Genomic DNA, 22,450 nt, shown 5'->3' with positions numbered 1-22,450 from the left:
CACCAAATTAATGATTGACAAAATAATCCCAAAATAGTGCTTAGACTATGTTTCCAAATTTCGGACCAAAACAGAATGCTGTGCCATCCACTTCAGATTTCAGCTGTTAGAATTCCCAGTGACTCACAGAAGTATTAGTGGGATTTTGATCCCTGCTCTTGACATTAAGATAAAATAGTTAAAATCAACTCCAGGATGATTGGTCAATCACAACAAAATATATAATGTGTTATAATCATAACAGGACTTCAGGGTTATTTTTCTCCTCCCCAGAACAGCAAACTTTGACAGGAGTGAGCAGAGATCTTTTTGGTGAGAATCAGAAAGATGCATTTGTAGAAGAATATAAACACTATATGCATGAAGATCCAGCACTATCTGCGGGACCCAACACGATGGCCACCTTACCTTCCATCTGCATAGTCTGTGTCTGCTCCGCCCCACCAGACATCCGAGTCGTCCTCCTCTGCATCGGCAGAATCAACATTGTCACTTTCCTCAGCCAGCGGGCAGCACACGAACTCCACCCCCCGGAACTTGTCAATTCCACAGGGCAGCAACATGCCATAGTCATGCAAGTTGGTGCTCTTCTCACTGCACGTCTACAAAGGGAGGGAAATAATGGTGAGGGTGCAGAGCAGACGTGTTTCCAGTGTAAGAAAATCCAAGATACAAAGATCAAAACACAAACCCAACATATTAAGAACCAATTTCACAAAGAAAAAGATCAGTTGCTTTTTGATCCTATTTGTTTGCATTTACAACAGGATCTTTAGCACTGACTACTTTGGTACTTTTTTTTTTCTTTTCCTTTTTCTTTTGGGAGGGGGGAGTTCTAGGGAGTACTCAGGGATCAGTGTTTACTAGGCAATTGCTCTACTACTTAAGCTACAACCCCAGCCCTTTCTGCTTTAGTTTATTTGTATTAGAGTCTCATGCTTTTGCCCGGGGCCAGCATCAGACAATGATCTTCCTATCTCCACCTCCAGAGTAGCTGGCACTACAGGAGTGTACCACCATGCTGAGCTAAGGACTCTTATTTAAACCTTACACAGTTTACAATTTCCTTAACAAGAGCACATTATACAATAGAGGTTCATAAAAACTGGAATGAAAACTGAATGGCAAAAAAGATGTAGGAAACTAAGCTTATGAACAGACATCAGAGAATTTATGCTTTCTGACTTTATTGGTGTAGCAGGAATTTACGTGTTCCTTGCTCATCCCCAACCCACTCCCACCTCCAGTACAGATGCAAGTTTCTCTCACTTGGATCTGCCTTATTCCAGACACTCCAACTCTCTTGGCTTGCTTCCCAGAGTCACAATCACAGAAGAGAGGATATCATCGTCTGCAGTCACTATGAGTCAGCACTTGCAGTTGTTAGGGATTTCTTTGTCAATATCTTTCTGATTCACAAGGGTTTGCTAAATTTGCACAAATCTGAACTAATATAAAACTCAAAAATCATCCACTGGAGACAAAGGAAAGATTAATAATTCAATACAACTAGGTAAACAATGAAAATATTACAAAGTGTATTTTGACCTCATAGGTATCAGAATCATCTTGGTTTCTTTTTTCAAAAGAAAACTCAGAAGAAATGAAAAAATGAGGTTTTCAGATAAGGATCTGGGCTTCAAATTACATGACTTATTTTCCTAAGCTCAGCAAGCTCTGCCACCTCCAAAATACTTTTTATATAAAGAAAGTTGCATTTCATTTTATAATGAGTGAGAACCTATTTGCCCATCAAACCCATCAAACAGCCTTTGAAAAAGGGGGAAGGAGAGAGGGAAGAGAATGGGAATATAATGGAGGAGTGAACTTGTTCAAAGTACACTGTACCCATGTATAGAATAATCACAGTGAAATCCCCTTATAGTATTAATGTATACTAATTCAAAACTAAAATAAAAATTTAAAGAGTATTAATAATAAAAATTTATGGTAAAGTAAAACTGCTATATCTGAAGTGATATTTTTCCTGCCTAACAGTTGTAGGTTCTGATGGAAGGATAAGTTGCACTGAATCAGAGATCCTAGGCTCACCACTATGGACATTGTGGACTGCATCATTTGTTGGGGAGGGAGGCCTTCTTGCTCGCTATAGGATGTTTAGCAGAATTCCTGTTCTCTAGCCACTCCTTACTTGTCGCACCTCCAGCTCCAGTTTTAACAATCAAAAACGTGCTGTGCTCCTGGAGAGGGATGGGGTACAAAACCAACCCTAGCAGGGAACTCCTCAACTAGAAAAAGGCACCTAATTCTGTGAGACTTGTCTTACCATCTCACCGTAAGTTAACTACATGCAAACTGTTTAAGACAAAAACATTATATCAAAGGGATGGAACGTTTTCGAGGGTGGAAATTCCACCAAGTGACAATTCATACTAACTGTGTCTTTTACTGGCTTAGCCAAAAGCAGAGGTTAGCAAAGGGCTGGGTTTGGTGCCACAGATTCACAACTGTAGCATTAGGATGGTCTGGTGAATACAGTAAATTTAAAAAAGGAATCCTGACTACAGCTTTCATGACGGTAACCAAGGCTGCTTCCCTGTTCTACCACTGCTTTCACCAGCAGCTGACAGGGAAAAGGTTAAATTATAAAAACTCTGTATTTGACAAAAGAAAACAATAAAAAATAATGGGAAAGAGTTAAACTTTAAGGTAATAGCTACTAAAGATTATAGTATTTTTTACTTTATAAGGCACGGCATGGGCATATATAATGAATCTACCTGAAGGGCCCGCATTTTGACTCCTTAAACTGGAAGGCTGAGCATGTACGTGAGCAAGGTATATGAGAACTCTCTTCAGTTTCTGTTCAATTTCACTGTGAACTTAAAACTGCTCTAAAAAATAAAGTCCATTAAAAAAGAAAAAAAGCTCTGGATAGCTTTTTTAAGAAGTTATCACTGGGCAACAGTGACTCAACACTGTAATCCAAGCTACTCAGGAGGCAGCTATCTGGAGGATTTTCAAAACCAGCCCAGGGCAAATAGTTCATGAGACCCTGTCTCAAAAATACAACATAAAAAAGGGCTGGGTGAACCAAGCCTTGTATGCACATATGAATAATTAAAAAAAAAAAAAAAAGGGCTGGGGTGTGGCTCAAGTGGTAGAGTGCCTGCCTAGCAAGTGTGAAGCTCTAAGATCAAACCCTGGTACTACAAAAAAAAAAAAAAAAAAAAAAAAAGAAGTTATTTTTCAAGAAGTTGTTGCCTCAAAATGTTCTCTGAAACCTATCAAGTATGTCCCCAGGAAATCTCTACATTGCCAGAAAGAACTTATGGGCCCGTACCTCTTTGGCGACAGTGTGCCAGTGAAGGTGGGTCTCACAAACATCCATTCGCTCCTGGTGAAGGAATTTGCACTTGTCAGGAACGAGAAGGGCATCGCTTACAAACTCACCAACTGAAAGAAAGGAAAATCACTTCATATTACTCTGTCAGCACAACATGAATCTCCACACAAAGACAGTTACCAAGGCCAGATGGGCCTGACAGACATCAGAGAAGACACACAGCTCTCAATGTTAGGCAAGCCCCGTAAACCCCAACTGCCTTCAGAATGCTCAGTATAGCCTGAAGCAGCCCAGTTCCTTGTCATGTCAACCCTGATGGTTATACACCTTTACACACTGCAAGTGACACCTTTCTTTAATCAATCCCAATTTCTGCTTCCTAGTTAATTATACAAAAGCTGCTTAGCTAGACAATCAATTGCCATTCAATTACAGCAAGGGGTAAAACACAAAAATGAACATTTTCTATTTGAGCAGAATCAATATAAACCATTGTCTACTTTTTTGAAAATTTTAATCTGCTTGCAAACTATCAAAGACTCTAGCATTTTTCTAATGTTAACCAAAAATCTATATATGCAGATGTGCATTATATATGCATTTATATAATAAATATGAGAGACTGAGTCAATTAAATAATGAAAAGTGTCCACTTGATGTTTAAATGTTTTTAAAGAAAATGTGTATCCTATTTCATGGCATTGCTGGCACCACACAGATATTACAAAAAGTCCTTCATGAGCTTACACTCTAAAGAGGATTAAAGGTGAGAAGAGTGACATATAATACGTAACCTGTGGAATAAATTTTTGCTTGTTTTATTCAGTATGGTATCCCCAGCTTTTAATACAAATTCTGCACACAGTAGGTAATAAATATCTCTTGATGAATCAACAATTTAAAAGGTATCACAGACAGGAAGAAGTTCTATGTCAATGTAGTCAGTAAGCAAATCTGCTTGGGTGCACTGGGGAAGATCTCAAGTTAGACAACATTAGAGATGAACCTAAATGGATGAGCACAGTATGCCAGGTAGGAATGAATATAAGCGTCACAGTGTAAGGACAGCACAGGATCTACCTCATTTACCATTATACCTCCAGACCCTGGCCCTGTTCTGGCAAACATGCCATTGCCATGTTGGATGGACGGATGGATGGACAGATGGATGGACGGATGGATGGATGGATGGATGGATGGATAGGTGGATTGATGGGTAGATGGACTGATGGATCAGTGAGTGGCAAAGGACCCTTCAAAATGAAGAAACTTCCTACGCAAAGAAAGAGTAAAGTTAAAGAACAGAGTACCACTTTGGCTGGGAATGCAAGGTAAGTGGAAAAGGCGAACAGAAGTAAATGAGATTCAGGATATATGCTGGGCTTCAACTTAAACAGTCTAAGATTTGGAAGTCATTTTGGAAGCAAAATAAACAAAAAAATGTTTTAAACATGAGAAAACATGATCACGTTTGTTTTTCAGACAGACTCTGTCATCAAGTGAAGGATGGACTAGAGTAGTGAGAACATGAAGGCAGGAAGGTCACCAAGTGGGCCACTACCGTCCTTCAGGCAAGACATGCAAGAGCATATTTAAAAACGTGACTCCGACTACAGAACAAACACAGACTGTCCACACAGCAGCAAAAACCGGAATGGATTTTTTTCTTGCATAAAACAGGAATGGATTTTTTTCTTACATTGTATGGTATATAACATTTTTAAAAAATGTAACATAAAGAGCAAATAAAGGCGCAAAGAAGAAGGAAAAAAAATTTTTCATTCCCTTAACAGTGTTTAAACATTAGCCTGATTCTAGCTCAAACATGTAAGGTATCTCATGATATTTCAGTATTTATTTTCTTAAATAAAGTTTAGATAAAATCTAAGCAAGTCCTAGGGGAGAAAGGGCCTTGCATATTGTCATTCCTTAATTCTTTAAGATTTATCAGTGACGTAAGAGCATTATATTGTGTTTAATGCAATGAATTATAGGACGCCGTGCCTCAAGAGGCTGCAGATGGCACAAACAGGGAAAAAAGCAAATGAGCTTTGGTGGCACTTAGTGGCCACCACTGCAGTGGCTGATGCTACAACTGTGTCATTACATCTGGGGCTCCACAAAGCCATGTGATATCTCCTATAAACAACTTCCTAGGTGGGAAATCCCTGCCAAGAGACCTGTCTGAGTCCAGCTCTATGTCAGGAGACTGTACACTCACTTCAGAGATAAATATCAATATATAAATTATAAAGAAAGAAATAATATAATAATACAAGTGATTTCACATTTTTCTCTTACATAGAATGATATAGCACAAAAACAAATAAACAAGACCCCAGAAGAGCTGGAGAATGGAAATAAAGGCAATTTCTTCCAAAGTTAACACAGCTTTTCCAGGTGGACTCCTCATGGTTTCTGAGCTCCGGCCACCATGCATCCTTGCTGCAAGGATGGACACCTGATACCCGAGGCTTTCCAATTTTCAAGGTTATAGGAGGCCAGAAGTGCCCAATGGCCACAGGTGCCCACCTTATTTGTTAGTGCTATTCATCCATATTTGCAAATGTCCAAAATGCTAAGTGATGTTTTCTATTTTACAAATAACCATTGGAAAGATTAAATACCTGACCCAAGGCTAATATCTAATATTAATTAGATCAGTTCCTGAGTAGATCAGGAACAGATATAAGATACTCTGAACCTCAGCCTAAATGAGTTCTTGGGGCATCAACTGGATTATAAGTGCCAACCAACAAAACCAAATGCATCTTCTCTCACTTGCTCTTAGCCAACTCACTGAGGACTAGGTTGTAACGCAAAACCAGTCACTGAAAGATACTTACTGCACATTCCCAGCGCATGTACTGCATAAATCATGATGTGCACTGTGTTGATAAAAGAATACTGAAATTTTAATTCGTACAATGCTCTATTTAATATTGTAAAGATGGTCTTAAGGTTTTAATATGGCACATGGCTAAGAAATATATGTCTCCCCAAATGAGACTGTTTTTTGAAAGGATTAATACTGGTTATTTAACAAGCCCTCAGGACTAATGGCAAAATACAACGTTCCTTGCATCCTAACATTAAAATAAAATTTAGCAATGAATAGTACTGCTGATATTACTTTGAGGATTGATGAAACATGCTAGAATATTACCCATCAGAAACGTTAAAGTCAGTGGACTATAAAAATCTGTTAAATTTTTTTCAGTAAGAATTAAAGAATCGTATGTTCTCCCTCATATGCGGACTTTAGATCTAGGGCAAATGCAGCAATGCGGTTAGACTTGGATCACATGACAAGAGGAGAGCACATAATGGAGTTATAGGAATAGGTTGAAAACCCAAAACATGAAGGTGTTTGATGTCCCCACTCCAGAGGAGCTAATACAGAAACCTTAAAGCAACAGAGGTTATCATGAGCAGGGGATCAGGAACCAGTGTAAAGATGAGTTAGAGGTGAATCAACGTGAGTCGTAACACATGGGTACATGAGAGCTTGTTTGGAGGTTCTAACAGGGGAGCGCAGCTACTCGTATATCCTTGACCAAAGAACGGTCCTCCTCTATCGGGGATGGTCGTCCTCTTCGATCGAGCGCGCAGCTTCAGGAGGGACGCACATGGAGCGGTGAGGGAGGAAGGGGACACCCGCCTAGCCAGCCAGATCAGCTGAATCAACCCTGGCGATCAATGGGGTGACAGATGTCGCAGCCAGATCGCCCTCACATCCCACATGGGTACATGAAAGCAATGCTAGGAATCTCTCTGTATAGCTATCCTTAACTCAACTAGCAAAAACGCTTTGTCTTCCTTATTATGCTTATGTCATTTCTTCAACAAAATTAGTGATAAGGGCAGAACAGGACCTGCCTAGAACTGGGGGGGGGGGGTGAAGGAGGAGGGGAGCAGGGTGGAGAAATGACCCAAACAATGTATGCACATGTGAATAAATGAAAAAAAGAAAAAAGAATTAAAGAAGGGTGCTGAAAAAAAATACAAAAACATGTTTTTCACAAACTGGCTTAGCTCAGCATGGTTTATGTTTTTGCTTTCTAATTAGAAAAGAATTTTTCTTAAAATCTAGAACAAGGGACATATTAGAACTCTACTGTTTGGTCAACTTTTCTGTGAGCTTAAAACTGCTCTAAAAACAAAGTTTATTAATTAAGAAAAAAAATCTATGATGGTATATACCTGGAATTTCCATATATAAAACCATGTGCACTTTTAGTTCTAAACCAACATGTTTATTTGGTCTGGCCCTTTAGGTGAAAGAGGTTTTTTAACAGAATTCAGGTGAAGGAGACCAAGTACTCAAAGACATTAAGTATCACAATGAGAAACCCATGTTATTGTTCATACTGAACTTCGGGAAATTTGGCACCATTTAATATTCATCAGTATACATTATGCATGTTTACTGATAACCATATAACCTGGTTTCCTAGGTAAACAACTCAAATCTTGTATTTAAAACACATGCAAACACACATGCCAATTCCAATGAGAAGGGAGTTTTCAAAGCTAATGAACAAAATCTGAATTTGGCTGAAAAGTCTTGGCAGGTGAACAATGATGTGGAATTCAATAGGACTCTTCAGGCCTCCATCCTCTGACTCTTTGGTGGTCTTTGAGTGGACTGACTAGCTCAAATTACCTCATTTTGCAGATGGGAGGGGAAAAGCTAAGGTCAAGTAGCTGGCCCACAGAGACAACTGGCATAAACTGGGCTGTAAATCTAGGTCTCCTGGCTTTCCATCCAAGAGTATAACTGGACTCACTTCAACTCTGGTCAAAATGGTTTATTTGGTCAGTATCCCCTGGCTTTTATAAAAGCAGATTCACTTTTAGGCTGTGAAATACATTAATGTTATAATCCACAAGTGATCAATTTGACAATAAAAACAGACTTAAATTATCTAGTGAGCCATATCAAACAGCTGGGATTACATTCAACTGCATGTCACAGGACATGACAGACAGTAGCTTGAACACACTGTGGGATTTTTTTTTTTTTTTAATGTCAGTATCACTCAGTGATTGAGGCTGGGCTTCTATAGATATTCAACCATGCCATTAGAAACCAGGCTATTTTTATTGTACTGCCTAGGTGTGTTGACTTTTATCTTCACACCAACTCAAGATGGCTACAGAAAGCAAAGACTTCATATCCAAGTTCCAGGCAGAACACAGGCAAGACAGGCCAAGGGTTGAACGTTTTCTGTTTGTTTTGCCCTAATGAAGCTTTGTTATTTTACATAGGAAGGGACAAACTTCCCAGCAACGCCCACCAACAGTGCACATGCCTATACTGTGTTCTCTGCCCACACTTAGCTGCAAAGGAATCTGCAAAAGTGTTTTCAGTTGAGCACACTGCCATCATTCCTAAACAAAAAACAAACAAAAAACTTAGAATTTTCTTAGAAAGGAAAAAGTGGGAATGCATACTAAACAAGCAAGTAGCAGTGTCTCCAATACTACAGAATTCTCAGAGGGGAATGTAGTTTTCAATTTCCTTGTGCCTTTTCAAAAGACACACCATTCCAAGAAGACCAAATTAAGACTATGAACAACTATTACTAGAAACACAGAGACCCCCAGTCTTGCTACACAATTTATGAGAGTCAACATGGTTCCGAATAGATTGACTTAAAAGATTTCAGAGCCACACATTGGTTCTTTCAGGCACAAAGATACGACTGAAAGAAAGGTACACCTATGAGTTCCTAAGGATAAAGCAGGAGGCTAGAATTATGGGAATGAAAGGACTGAAAGATCTGAAGTCTTTGGATTTCTGCCCAAGGCATGGCCTCCTTCTTGGACCCTCAGGAGTTAAAGATGACTTTGGCAAAGGGGAAACTGTTCTAGAAATAGAATAACAGAAATGGTGATGCCTCAGTTTCCTTGTGTATGGCCCCATACCTGGCTCACAAAGGTGAGACGGGATAGTTCTACTAACTCTGATCTGGCTCCTGGCACAGCCCTAAGAGCTTTGTGTGCAACTTCTCTCTGTGTCCTTAGAACTACACAAAGGCAGCTTCTAGTGCCTCACTTTAGTTTTATGAGGAAAAAAATGAGCCTGAGAGACTATGACCCCAACTCAGGACACAAATGTAGAGCTCAGAGAGTTATGAGAGTTAATATTCATGAAGAACTCAACTCACTGCCAAGAACGAAGGTGCTCAACAAATTCTTCCTCTTGTTATATTTTCCCCAGTATCCATTCATCTAACATGTCTCATACTGATAAATGTCATTGCAACAGCAACAGATACTTGTCTCTGTTTACTGATCACCCATTATACATCAACTGAAGGCAACAGAGTTTCATTTTTATGCTGCACTATCCAGCTGTAACCAAGAATGAAATAACATTCTGGTGAAAAGTGATACAGAACAAATAGAGCGGTGTGTGTGTGTGTGTGTGTGTGTGTGTGTGTGTGTGTGTGTGTGGCACTGGGCATTAAATTCAGAGACTCCACTTGAGTCATGCTTCCAGCCCCACAACTACAGTGCTTGATAAATGATAATAGATATTTTGGAGACAAAGCAGGGAAAGGGAAATAGGGGCTCTTCTTCTCAGATGGGTGGACAATTAGAGGGTGGTCAGGGAAAGTCTCATGAAAACAGGACATTTGAAGGAAGGGAGGGAGGGAATGCACCATCTAAAATTAGAAGGAAGAACAGTTCAGCCAGAGGAAGCCCCAAGTACAAAGGTCTTGAGGTCTGGTGAACAGAAGAGCAAGAGGACCAGACTTGTCAGAGGGCAATGATGGCGGACAATCTACAGTAGAGTGAGGGCAGACTGCTGGGGCCTTGAATATTGTGGATACTCTGAACAACTGAGTCACTGGAGAAGACTATGGCATGGTTTTCTAAACCACCTATTTTTGCCCTAGAGGTCAAATTTGGAGGGAGGAAGACAAGGTTCAGGGCTGTTGCAATAATTCAGACAGAAGGTAACAATGTCTTTGATCAGATCACAGCACTAGATACAGTGTGTAGTAGAAAGGTTGTGGATCATATATGAAAGTCAAAGCTAAAGGATCAAGTGCAGAGAAGATAAGGAGCTATATTTTATGCTGAAGATGATGAAAAACATTGGATAAGACTTTCCTAGTTGCTCCTCATAGATGAATAGACAAGTAGAACACTAGATTTATGTATATCAAAAATAACTGTAAACAAAATGTTTACACCAGCTGTTTTTTATTTTACCACTTTGGAGCTCTTACTCCACACGCATTTTCTTGAATTTATTCATTATATCCTAACATTCTATAACTTTCATATGCTCAGAAAACTTTTCTTGGAGGTCTCTGTACTCAAAGAAATGGAGAAAGTACATAGAGAAGTGGCCAAAATGTTTCTCAACCAAATTTGTGTGTGATAAAATGGTCATGGTTTTTGCTTCAGAATGTGGACAGTTCTCAAAGAAAACATAGGAGTGAATGATACATTTTTTTAAAAGTGACTGTTGCTGTCACCAACACTTCACTGTAACCATCACCAAATAATAGGGAGAACTGACAGATGGGTTTCTTCAGATGGGAACTACCTGCCAGATGGCAGAAACTAAATAGATCAAGATAAGCTACCAGCAAAAGTGAAAACTGAAAGTTTCACTTAAATCTTTTTTCAGATTTATTGAAGTGAATAGAGTTCAGCCTCTATGGTATACATACCACATACCTACAAACCAAATGCATACATACACACATTCCAAACACACACACCATACATAAATGGCAAGGATGTATATGAGACAGAAATGGTGTTTGACCCAGGTTATAAACAACACTGATCTTAATGAAACAGTGAAAAGGATGGGTATTTTTTAAAAAGAAGGGAACAAAATAAAAATTGCTAACAATTTTACAGATTTAAAAAGGCTTACATAGGTTAACAACTCTGATAATGCTAAGTGTGTATTGTGAAAGTGAACAGTAAAGTACGTGGATGGGGGGGAGCCAGATTTCCCACTGTTAAGAGTGAGAAGTTACAGATAAGCAAGAGGAGGTAGAATGACCTACCTAACAAGCTGGAGACATCAGGGTGAACTCATATTTAGCTTCATAAAGATATAGATAGTTGCAGATATGCATAATACAAGGGTGAGTAGAGACAAATACATTGCAGACTTTACAGCTGTGAAGTCTTAAAAGCAAAGACACTCCAGTAACAACCAGCATATCTAAAGTCCAGATCTTGAGTTTCAACATTATTCACCAATAAAGGAAACAAGGCTCTTTGGACAAATAGCTGATTCTGTGATTGGGGCAGAAAATATGTAAGATGAGCCCAGAGAATTTAAACTAGAGAGAGAGAGAGAGAGAAAGAGAGAGAGAGGTGGAGAGAGGCAGAGTGACAGGGACAGTTGAGCATAGGAGTCAAATGAAGAGCTCCAAAAGGCTGTGGGCAATTACATATAATATAGTATAAGATTATAAGTCAAAGTACAATATAAATATGCATGAGTCCAACAAATTGAATAAACAGATCAAATTCAGCCTCAGTGTTGATACATCATGTTGATAACATGTACTCTTAATGATGTGATGAAAGGGGCACTTTTACATCTGCAATCTTCCTTCTAAAATACCATAACCCTAGGCAAAGCATGAGAAAATTCCAGTAGAGAGGCATCCTATAAAATACCTGGCCACCTGCCTAGTACTTTTCAAAACTGTCAAGGTCATGAAAAACAAGGAGTATCAGAAACTGTCACAGCCAAGGGAAGGCTAGGGATGGAGAACAGATGTGACATGCGTTTCTGGATGGAACTTTGGAACAGAAAAGGACATTATACAAAAACTAAGCACATTTGAATAATGAAGTATGGACTTTCATAATAATGTACCAAAAATGGTTCATTTTTTGTAACAAATGTACCATATTAAAATAAGATGTTAACAATAGAGAAAACTGTGTGCCAAGTCTATGGGAACTCTCTAGACTATCAATTTTTCTGCAAATCTAAAATTATTATAGAAAATAAAGTATAGTTTTTAAAAAGTCAAAGACTACCTATGAAATTTGCAAATTAGGCCACACCTATTTGCTTCTACATCAGCACTGTAGTCTTCAAAACAATGTCAGTGAAATTAGTATAGCTAAAAAGAGCTAGTATTAAAAAGACCTTACTAACCTGGGTTCTCATCTATAGCATCTGTGCAAACAAGACAGATCTTGGTTAGAGATTTTCTTAGCAAAAATAGCTTTTGTACATAACATGTGACATTTAAATTCTTTTAAAAACTTTAAGAATTTAAAAATAATCACACATGTGTCAACAATAAAGGAAATACTTTGCTTTCCAAATTTAACTTTGTCTTAGGAATGTAAACTAACTGGTTATAGAATGCAGTTCCCCTTCACAAATAAGAAACCTCAGACTGGATGGACTTCTGTAGAACTAACAGAAGTTGCCTCAACTTTGAAAACTCAGTAGTATCCAGGGCAGCTACTCCACCAATCCTGAAGGGCAGCTTCCTCACTAACCAACCAGAAATAAGTTATATGTACTTCTTCTGTAGTCTTTTTTTTTTTACTGCATTGTTACCCATATTTTTGATTTTATCAATCATAGACCCTTCTGCTACTCAGATGTGTAGAAATTACAATATCTGGTCAAGGACACAGCATAAATTTCTATTAAATCCTTCCTGGCCATAAGTTCTCAAACTCTAACGTGCTTCAGAATGACTTGGGATTTTCAGCCTGTGGCTTCATCCTCCCTCCGGTCCCACCACTTGGATATGGTTTTTATGTGCTCTGGGAAGGGCCTGAGACCAGGCTTGCAGAGTGGTTCTGAGACAGGGAGCTCACAGAACACACTCTGAGAAATGGTGCTCCACCAAGGCTTCCTAAGCTATACTGTGCATATTAACCACCTTGGGATCTTGTTAAAACGCAGGCTCTGACTGCACAAGTCTTGGTTGGGGACAATTCTGCTTTCTTAACAAGCTCCCAAGTGACGCATGCGATTCTGCTATTTCTTTAGGTAGCAAGGGTCTGCTTAGGATAATTCATTACAGTTCATCTCACTAATTTATTTTAAGACTCACAGGCTACATTTTAATTGTGGTAAAATACAGATGACATGAAATTTATCATCTCAACCATTTTTAAGTGTTTGGTTGGCTCACTAGTGTTAAATACATTCGTATTGCTATGTAACCATCACCTCCGTCCATCTCCAGAATTATTTTCATCTTGCAAAATTAAAACTCTGCAAGCCTTAAATAATAACTCCCTATTTGTCCCTTCCTCCAGGCCCTGGCTATCACCATTCCATTTTCTGTCTTTTTGAATTTGACTAGATACTGCTATTTGTCCTGTGGGCGGGGGTGGGGGGATGGAGGTGGAGAATCCAATTTTTCATGTGTTCCTTCCTTAAGCTGTGTTCTGTCTCACAGACTTGTTGCCTTGACACCATCCCCAGGTCTAAGTTCCTTTTCATACATCCCCAAGAGCCAAGCTGCTCAAGTTCTGCCTTGTGTTTAGTTATACAATGAAAAAATATGATAAAAGAGTTCTAGATTTGGAGACAACACGATGACTCAGGCAGATTTCCATATTGGGGCTCAATTTCTCTTACCCAAAATGCTTGGGATCTAAGCGTTTTGGATTTTGAAATATTCGCATATACATAATGAGGTTATCTTTCACATACACCTTATCCGCATGGCCTAGAGATGATTTTATACAATATTTTTAATAATTTTGTGTATGAAGCAAAGTTTCATAGTGTAGAATTTCCCACTTGTGGTATCATGTTGGCACTCAAAAAATGTTGAATTTTGGAGCAATAAGGAATACTTAACCTGTATTAAAGACTCATGTTATAAATGCTTACTAGCCAGAGATGTTCAACAGAATGAAGAACAAGAATAAAAATGAAAACCTAACATAATTTGCTTTAATTTTAAGTGATTATCTCTGCCACCATTGAGCATTACTAAATGCCATGTTGCACTGCAGCCCAGTCCATGGAGGATACAAATTACTGAGGTGTATTACTGAGCTCACAGCAGCCTTGTCCAACAGCAATGCAATCCAGGTCACATGTGTGATTTTAACCACATTTAAAGGCAAAATGAGATAGGTAAAATTAGTTTTAATAATATATGCTATTTAACCTAGAATACCCTAAATTTTATCATTTCAATATGCAATCAATATAAAAAACTAATTACAAAGTCATTCTACATTCTTTCATTTTTCCAGACTAACTTTACTAATGTGAAACATATTTTACACCTGCAACAGTTTGGACTAGCCATATTTCAAGTGTGTAAGAGTCACATGTGGCTAGTGGCCAGTGAAGGGCAGGATAAAGCTAACATCAGAATTTAGAGATCAGCAAAAAATAAACATACACACCAAAACAAACATGATTATACACAAAGTCATATGTAGAATATGTTTGTAATAGTGAAGCTTCTCTATGGAACACAGGGAAGGAGGGAAAGCAAAAGAGAATGAGAAAGCATCAACAATATCATGAAACATAACATCTGTTATGTAGAAGGAAGAGGAAATAAGGATATGTACTTAAGCTGTTGAGAAATGGGGAGTGGGAGGGAAGGGATAAGGGAGAGTAATGGAAGGAGTTGAATGGACCAAAAGTAAAGTATACTCACAGAGGGGATACATTGAGAAACCCCTTTGAACATCAACTTAGACATTAATAGCAAAAGACAGGACTGTAAAATAGGTAGTGGGGGAGTAACTGTAGGAGTGGGGGAGGGTGAACAAAGGAGATCAAGGCGAGGGAAAATGGTTGTCAGTTATCCTTGACCTGGATGAAAAAGAACAATGGAACTTCTTGCCATAGTTTTAAGTGAGGCAGGAGAAAGTCAAGGAGGAGGAGATGGTGGGGCTGATCTAACCAATGTACAATATAAGCCTATATGGACTTGTCACAATAAATCCCCCCTGTACAATGAACATATCCTAATGAAAAAATTAATGGGAAAACCAGAATTTAGCAATCAGGAATTTCTTTTTAAGAGTGACAGGTTGGATGTGGACAGGCTGATGTCATGGGACAAAAATCTGAAGTTAAAGATACAGCTCAGGCAGAGAAACCACAAATTCTAAGCACAGCTATGCCAAGATTGTCTACAGTTTCATTCTGTACACAATCACAATAACATATACTTAGTCACTGCAAGGTATTCTCTAGGATTTTATTTGTCACTACCATGAACCCTATTTCCTAGCAAACTGCTCTTTTTTCCTCATTTCACTTTTTTGATTTCTCATTATAATTTGTGTTTGTGTGTGTAAGACTATTTACCTTAGGCTTTGCTTCTTGAAAACACAAGTGTCTTCACTGGCTCCTTTCTTACTAAAAAGTACAAACCCACACAGGTTTTTAAAGATGCAATTAATTAGGGTTATAAGTGGGGCTTTTAAAGAAACCACATAATTGCTTACAAAATACCACCAGGACGATGAATAATTAAGGCAAGTGAACTACAAGTTAGCAAAACCTTAAATCATACAGGGAGGTAAAAATACACAAGACTGTTTTTTCCATATGCCATATTCAGAAACCCATGTGTATGGTAGGCTATAATCATGACAGAAAGGCACTTTCACAGATAAAAGTTCTCCTCAAAGCTTGAGAGTCACTCTCCAGCCCCTGACTCACTCTCTCCAACCCTTTCCACCTGGCCCAGTTCCAACAATCTGAAATCAACTCTCGTTTCAAGGTCAACACAACAGATGCATACTGCTCTCAGCCCTCAAGTTCCCTGACCACTGGACCACATCACTGACTTTCTTAAATTGTCTTCTCATACTTCCTCCAATCTAGACCACCCTGCTCTCCATCTTGTATCTTAAGATGATCATTTTTTCCCTCTCACTCCCCCATCTTATATTAATTCTGATGTAAAATAAAACCGTCTTCTACTCTCTGCTCTTACTTTCTCACTCAGATATATCGTCCTTGCCTAAGGATTCAACAACCTCCTCTACTCTTCCAGTTACTACTTTCACTTGACATTTCTACTCACTTGCTAGATACTTCCACTTAGAGGTTATTGCTTTTAGCAAATGTATCACAATCAAGTAAGTGCCCAACTGACTTATCAAAGCCCAAGACTGTACCCAAAGAACAATGACCTTTTTCTTATTGGTTCAAACTCTTATATGAGGAGAAAGAAAAAAGAGGTCACTGCATTTAAAAGAACCAGCTTTCTGGTTAGCAGTCTGCAAAAAACTGAAACTAGATCCATGTTTATCACCCTATACCAGTATTGACTCAAAATGGATCAAAGATCTTAATATCAGACCCCAAACTCTAAAGTTGGCACAGGAAAGAGTAGGAAATACCTTGGAATTAATAGGTATAGGCAAGAACTTTCTCAATGGAACCCCAGCAGCTCAGCAACTAAGAGATAGCATAGATAAATGGGACTTCATAAAACTAAAAAGCTTCTGTTCAACAAAAGAAATGGTCTCTAAACTGAAGAGACCACCCACAGGGTGGGAGAAAATATTTGCCAACTACACATCAGACAAAGGACTGATAACCAGAATATATAGGAAACTCAAAAACCTAAATTCTCCCAAAATTAAGGAACCAATAAAGAAATGGGCAAGTGAGCTAAACAGAACTTTCCCAAAAGAAGAAATTCAAACGGCCAAAAAACACATGAAAAAATGCTCACCATCCCTAGTAATAAAAGAAATGCAAATTAAAACCACACTAAGATTCCACCTCACCCCTGTTAGAATAGCCATCATTAGCAACACCACTAACAACAGGTGTTGGCAAGGTTGTGGGGAAATAAGAACCCTCTTACACTGATGGTGGGAATGTAAACTAGTATAACCAATCTGGAAAAAAATTTGGAGGCTTCTTAAAAATCTAAACATAGATCACCATATGATCCAGCAATACTACTCTTAGGGATATGCCCAAAAGACTGTGACACACATTACTCCAGAGGCACCTGCACACCCATGTTTATTGTGGCACTATTCACAATAGCCAAGTTATGGAAACAGCCAAGATGCCCCACTACCGACAAATGGATTTAAAAAATGTGGTATTTATACACAATGGAATTTTATGCAGCCACGAAGAAGAATGAAATGTTATCATTTGCAGGTAAATGGATGGAACTGGAGAACATCATTATGAGTGAGGTTAGCCTGGCCCAAAAGACCAAAAATCGTATGTTCTCCCTCATATGTGGACATTAAATCAAGGGCAAACACAACAAGGGGATTGGACGTTGATCACATGATAAAGCGAGAGCACACAAGGAAGGTATGAGGATAGGTAAGACACCCAAAACACTAGGTAGCATTTGTTGCCCTCAACTCAGAGAAACTAAAGCAGGTAATTTAAAGCAACAGAGGCCAATAGGAGAAGGGGACCAGGAACTAGAGAAAAGGTTAGTTCGAGAAGAATTAACTTAGAAGGTAACACACATGTACAGGAAAGCAATGCGAGTCAACTCCCTGTATACTATCCTTATCTCAACCAGCAAAAACCCTTGGTCTATTATTATTATTATTGCTTATATTCTCTCTTCAACAAAACTAGAGATTAAGGGCAAAATAGTTTCTGTCTGGTAGCGAGGGGTTGGAGGGGTTAGGGAGGGAGTGGGGGGCGGGGTAAGGGAGGGGGCAGGGGTAAGGGGGGAGATATGACCCAAGCAATAAGAAAAAAAAAAAAAAACAGCTTGGAAGAAATTAGGAGTACTTGAAATTGGCACAACCTTTTGCCAGGTGTTAAAACAGTGATTTATGTTTCCAAACTGCTGTGAAAAACAAAAGAAAAAAATAAATAAAAAGAAGTATCAGAATTTTATCATTGTAGCAGCATCTAGGGATGAGAACACAATACCTAATAGAATAAAAAATATGATATCTTATCATGATTCATCAAGTTCTTCAATATAAGTATCCTTTAGAAATTTTAGAAAACGCAGGATCTTTTCAATGGGGATAAATCCTCAGATAAATTAGAATCTCTGTTACCATGCTACTGTGGACTTAGAAATTGTCCCTCCAATTTGTAAACAAGGCTTAGTTTCATTATTGTAAATCAATTTTCTGGGGCTTATTACTCCTCAGAGAGCTGAATTAATTGAATTTCTGGACTTCTATGGAAGAAGGTTTGGTCAGGAAATAACTACATTAAGACTTCAAAAGCTGGATCCCCAACCATTCTTTAACAGAAAATTTCCCTGGAGAATTCTGATCTACTTCTGTAATCCAGTGGTTTATGATGACTACTGACTTATCTGTGTACACCTGAGAATACAAATAAAATCTAAGGAATGTTGGGAAGCTCTGATAATGGAACATAAAGCTAACAGTTAATTCTTTGTAAGTAATAAATGATGGATTTTATGAATAAAGAGGATACAGACGGAGTCTATACAGAATTTATATATGACTAAGAAACAAATGAACAGAAAATCCTAGAACTATCTAAGGTTATTTAAAGGATATGTATAATTTGAGCCTTTGATCAGAGCCTTCCTCCATAACGTAAGTATAAAATCCATTTCCAAACTGACAAAATTCCGGGTCATATAGCAGAATGAGAACAAGGCTCTTCTTCAACCTAGTAATTTTCTTTTATCACTACAACTTCAATCACAGATGTAAATGGAAATTTCTGCTCCCCTTGCTACTTTTCTGCTTGACTGAATTTGATAATGAAAATGTCTCAGACAGAGCACAAGTGTCATTCAAATTTTACCCACCAGGCAAAGAGTGAATGCGTTTGTTTAGACGCAAAATCTTTTAAATATGCAACACTATAAGCCACAGCACATTTAGGGAAGCAGCACTTTAAAACTGTCTTAAGCAATAAAGCCAAGGCATCAAGTGAAGGTGCATTCATGCTTCAGACATCTTCAAACTACATCTACCCGCTGCACCTGGTCAGCCCCACCTTCTTTCCAGACTGTGTACTCAACCAGAAAGCAGTGGAGCTGTGCCAAAGCCCATTCCATTACCCCAAAGTCTTCCAGGTCAACACCCAAAGTCACACGAAAAGGCCAACTTCAGTTTACCTCTCCGGGGAGCAAATATTTTGAAGAGCGAGCATTCCAGGCAACGAAAAGCTCAGCCTTTAAATGAAAGCTAAGATTTAAATTGTTTCTCAAAGTAAAACTATCACACATAGAAGGCACACAAAAAAGTATTTGGAGAAGGCAAATCTCTGCTTTTAAATTTAACATTTGGGAATGAGAACGCTATGTGTGACGAAGGTTTGTAATTACAGAGACTATTCCTCCTTTCAAGTAATATAGAGTCTGTCTTTCATTTAAAATTATAAAGCTGACTAAAATGTACAGTAAAGGAAAGTCATATTTAGGAACTGAGTAGTTTTATCTCAGAAATGCTGAGGAAGACTGTGACTTGGGTAAAATCTGGGAGGACTGCTAGAAAACACCAGTATTTAAAATTTCTCAAGTGGGAAAAAGAACAAGCCTGATACAGAGAATGGGGAAAGCGGACACAGCAGACTGATAGTGATGTGAGAAGGCAACCATCAGGGTTGGATACCACTCAAGTTAAGACTCGGCAATGTCAGAGACAACTGGAGTTGAAGGGATGGGTGCTAACAGCCGACTGTGGAGGAACTCTGAGGCTAGGAAAATCATGCAGGAACTTCTGGCCACCACATCAAGAAGCTCAGCTGTGAAAGGCAGACCAAGGGTGCAGCTCAAGGAACACGTGGGGTCACGCAGTGAGAGTCTACGGGCCTCTGAAGGGCAGGGAGAATGTGAGAGGGCTAAACATTACCGATAAATGAAATGAAAAAGTCAGTAAGGCCAAAAGTCTTCATGAAGTCAAAGATCAGACATGATGAGGTTAAAGATCTTCTGGCTAAACATTACTGAAAGGAGACATTAAATAGAGTCAGCAGTCCAAAGTTCTTCATGAATTCAAGTATAATGAGGTTAATGACTTTCCTGAAGAAAATGTGTGTGTGTGTGTTTGTATGTGTATGTATGTGTGTATGTGCATATGTGTGTGCATGTGTGTGTATGTGTGTTATGAGTGTGTATGTGTATGCGTGTGTATGTGTGTGTATGTGTGTATATGTGTATGTGTGTGTATGTGTGTATATGTGTATGTGTGTATGTATGTGTGTATGTGCGTGCATGTATGTGTGTATATGTGTATGTGTGTGTATGAGTGTGCATGTGTGTATTGTGTGTATGTGTATGTGTATGTGTGTATATGTGTATGTGTGTATGTGTATGTGTGTGCATGTGTATGTGTGTATGTATGTGTGTATGTGTGTGCATGTGTGTATGTGTGTGCATGTGTGCGTATGTGTGTGTGTGTGCGCATGCAATGATCCCCATGAATTTAGACACAACTGAGAATTTTGACTAAGAACTTAAGGTGAGAACATTGGAAAAAGAAAATGTAGGTGAAATTATTTAACTAGTAAAATACAGGATAATTTCTTGGCATGCTGGACATAAGTCTATAATTTAAATAGGCTTAGAGAATAACATGAATCTCTGACTTAAGATTAGTGCTAAGCTTTCAATAAAGCAAGAGTTACTGAACCTGTTCGTAGGAAACCAGAAATACTGAGAAACAAACTATTTTCCCAGCTGATAAAGATTCTACCCAATTAAATACAGGGATCTTTAGTAACATTCAAACCTACAAAAGATAAAATTCAGAAAGGTTGTACCATTTAGTTACACTAAAGAGAAAGATTTTTAGGGAACTCAGGCTGGTAATATTCTTGAAAAACCATTGAAATGCCCAAAACTTCTAATGATATAAAAAGATTTAAGCCTTTAGAAGGGGAGTACCTATATCTACATTGAGTACCTACTGAGATATTACATTTATCTAATTATTTAATAAAGACATTTAAGTATGATGACAGGCGATAATGTTTAGCATTCATAAATAGTATTCTTAAAGTATAAGAATTTCGAGTTTCTAAAATTCATAATATTTAGAAGTGTACAATATTTAGAAGTAGTTTTCTATTAAAACAATGCTTTGGCCAGGCATCAGTGGCTCATGCCTGTAATCCTAGCTACTCAGGAGGCAGCGATCAGGAGGATCATGATTTGAAGTCAGCCCAGGCAAATAGTTCGTGAGACCCTATCTGGAAAAACCCTTGAGAAAAATAGGGCTGGTGGAGTGGCTCAAGGTAAAACTTCAAGCTCCAGTACAGCAAAACAAAACAAAACGATGCTTTTTTCATTAGATTTTAATGCTAAGGGCAACGAAACTATCATAAAGTAATGGAATGCTTTTGTGGGACATACCAACTTTTTAGTGGACTCTATTTCCTAGAGTTCGGATCTTCTCATTAAAATCTAAAGACACTTGCTCTCGGATTCTTATGTTGTTTCTTAGTTGCTAAATAAAACCTGCTCTTCCTCTGCTGATCACTACATGAACAAAAGAAGTAAATGACATTTACTATGATCTTAGTCATCCATGGAGGTGGAATTTACTCTCTGTGTTCTGCTTCCTAGGGCTTGGATAACCCCTTCTTTCCTCCTTTCTCCAATATTCAGCTAAATCCTCAGTTTATTCTTCCATGCATCTTTATTAAGTACGCACTATGTGCTGACATGTCTCAGGCCCTGGGGATAGTCCAGTGAATGAACACCAGTCCCACTCACCAAAGGGCTTACATTTCAAACAGAAACCAATTATTTTCAAGCTTGTGGGTATTCTAAGAAAGCACTCTTGATTTTCAGCACCATATACTATTTATTCACAATATAGTTTTGCAATTATTCTCATCAAGTCCTCAAGTACACTGATGGCAATACTCTGTCCCAGACTATAACTTTCTTATGAGTTTGCCTTTAAAATTCAAAGATTATGAGGGGTAACATCACAAGGATAATGTAAGTTTCAGAAATACTGCCCTGAAGTATACTGATGGTTTTTCTATACTCCAATTATGTCTATCCTGGTACACAGTATGAACACTTTAACAGGGACTAAGAAAGTGGGTATCTTAGAGGTCACTTTAGCACATTAATGAGTCATATAAAATAAGTGAAACCACATTGAAAGTTCACATATTTTTCTAGAAAGCTGATAAAACAATCAAGTGAAATCAATGCCTCTCCAAATTAAAAATGTGATTTCCAC

General features: G+C 38.4%; 1 protein-coding gene across 7 annotated transcripts in view; it reads right to left on the bottom strand.

Moving 5' to 3' along the window:
* App (amyloid beta precursor protein) overlaps window positions 1–22,450 on the bottom strand; it is a 239,467-nt gene that overhangs the window by 135,005 nt on the left and 82,012 nt on the right. For all 7 annotated transcript variants that reach the window (XM_074072862.1, XM_074072863.1, XM_074072864.1 and 4 more), the window contains exons 4-5: window positions 3,305–3,417; window positions 409–602 (exon numbers count right to left, since the gene is read on the bottom strand). In XM_074072862.1, coding sequence (XP_073928963.1) covers window positions 409–602; window positions 3,305–3,417 — 307 coding nt within the window. The remainder of the gene's footprint in view (window positions 1–408; window positions 603–3,304; window positions 3,418–22,450) is intronic.

Source organism: Castor canadensis, chromosome 5 (assembly GCF_047511655.1).
Source record: "Castor canadensis chromosome 5, mCasCan1.hap1v2, whole genome shotgun sequence".
Taxonomy (NCBI): Eukaryota; Metazoa; Chordata; class Mammalia; order Rodentia; family Castoridae; genus Castor; species Castor canadensis.
Note: the sequence above shows the minus strand (reverse complement) of the source record. Positions and strands in the feature narration are given on the sequence as shown.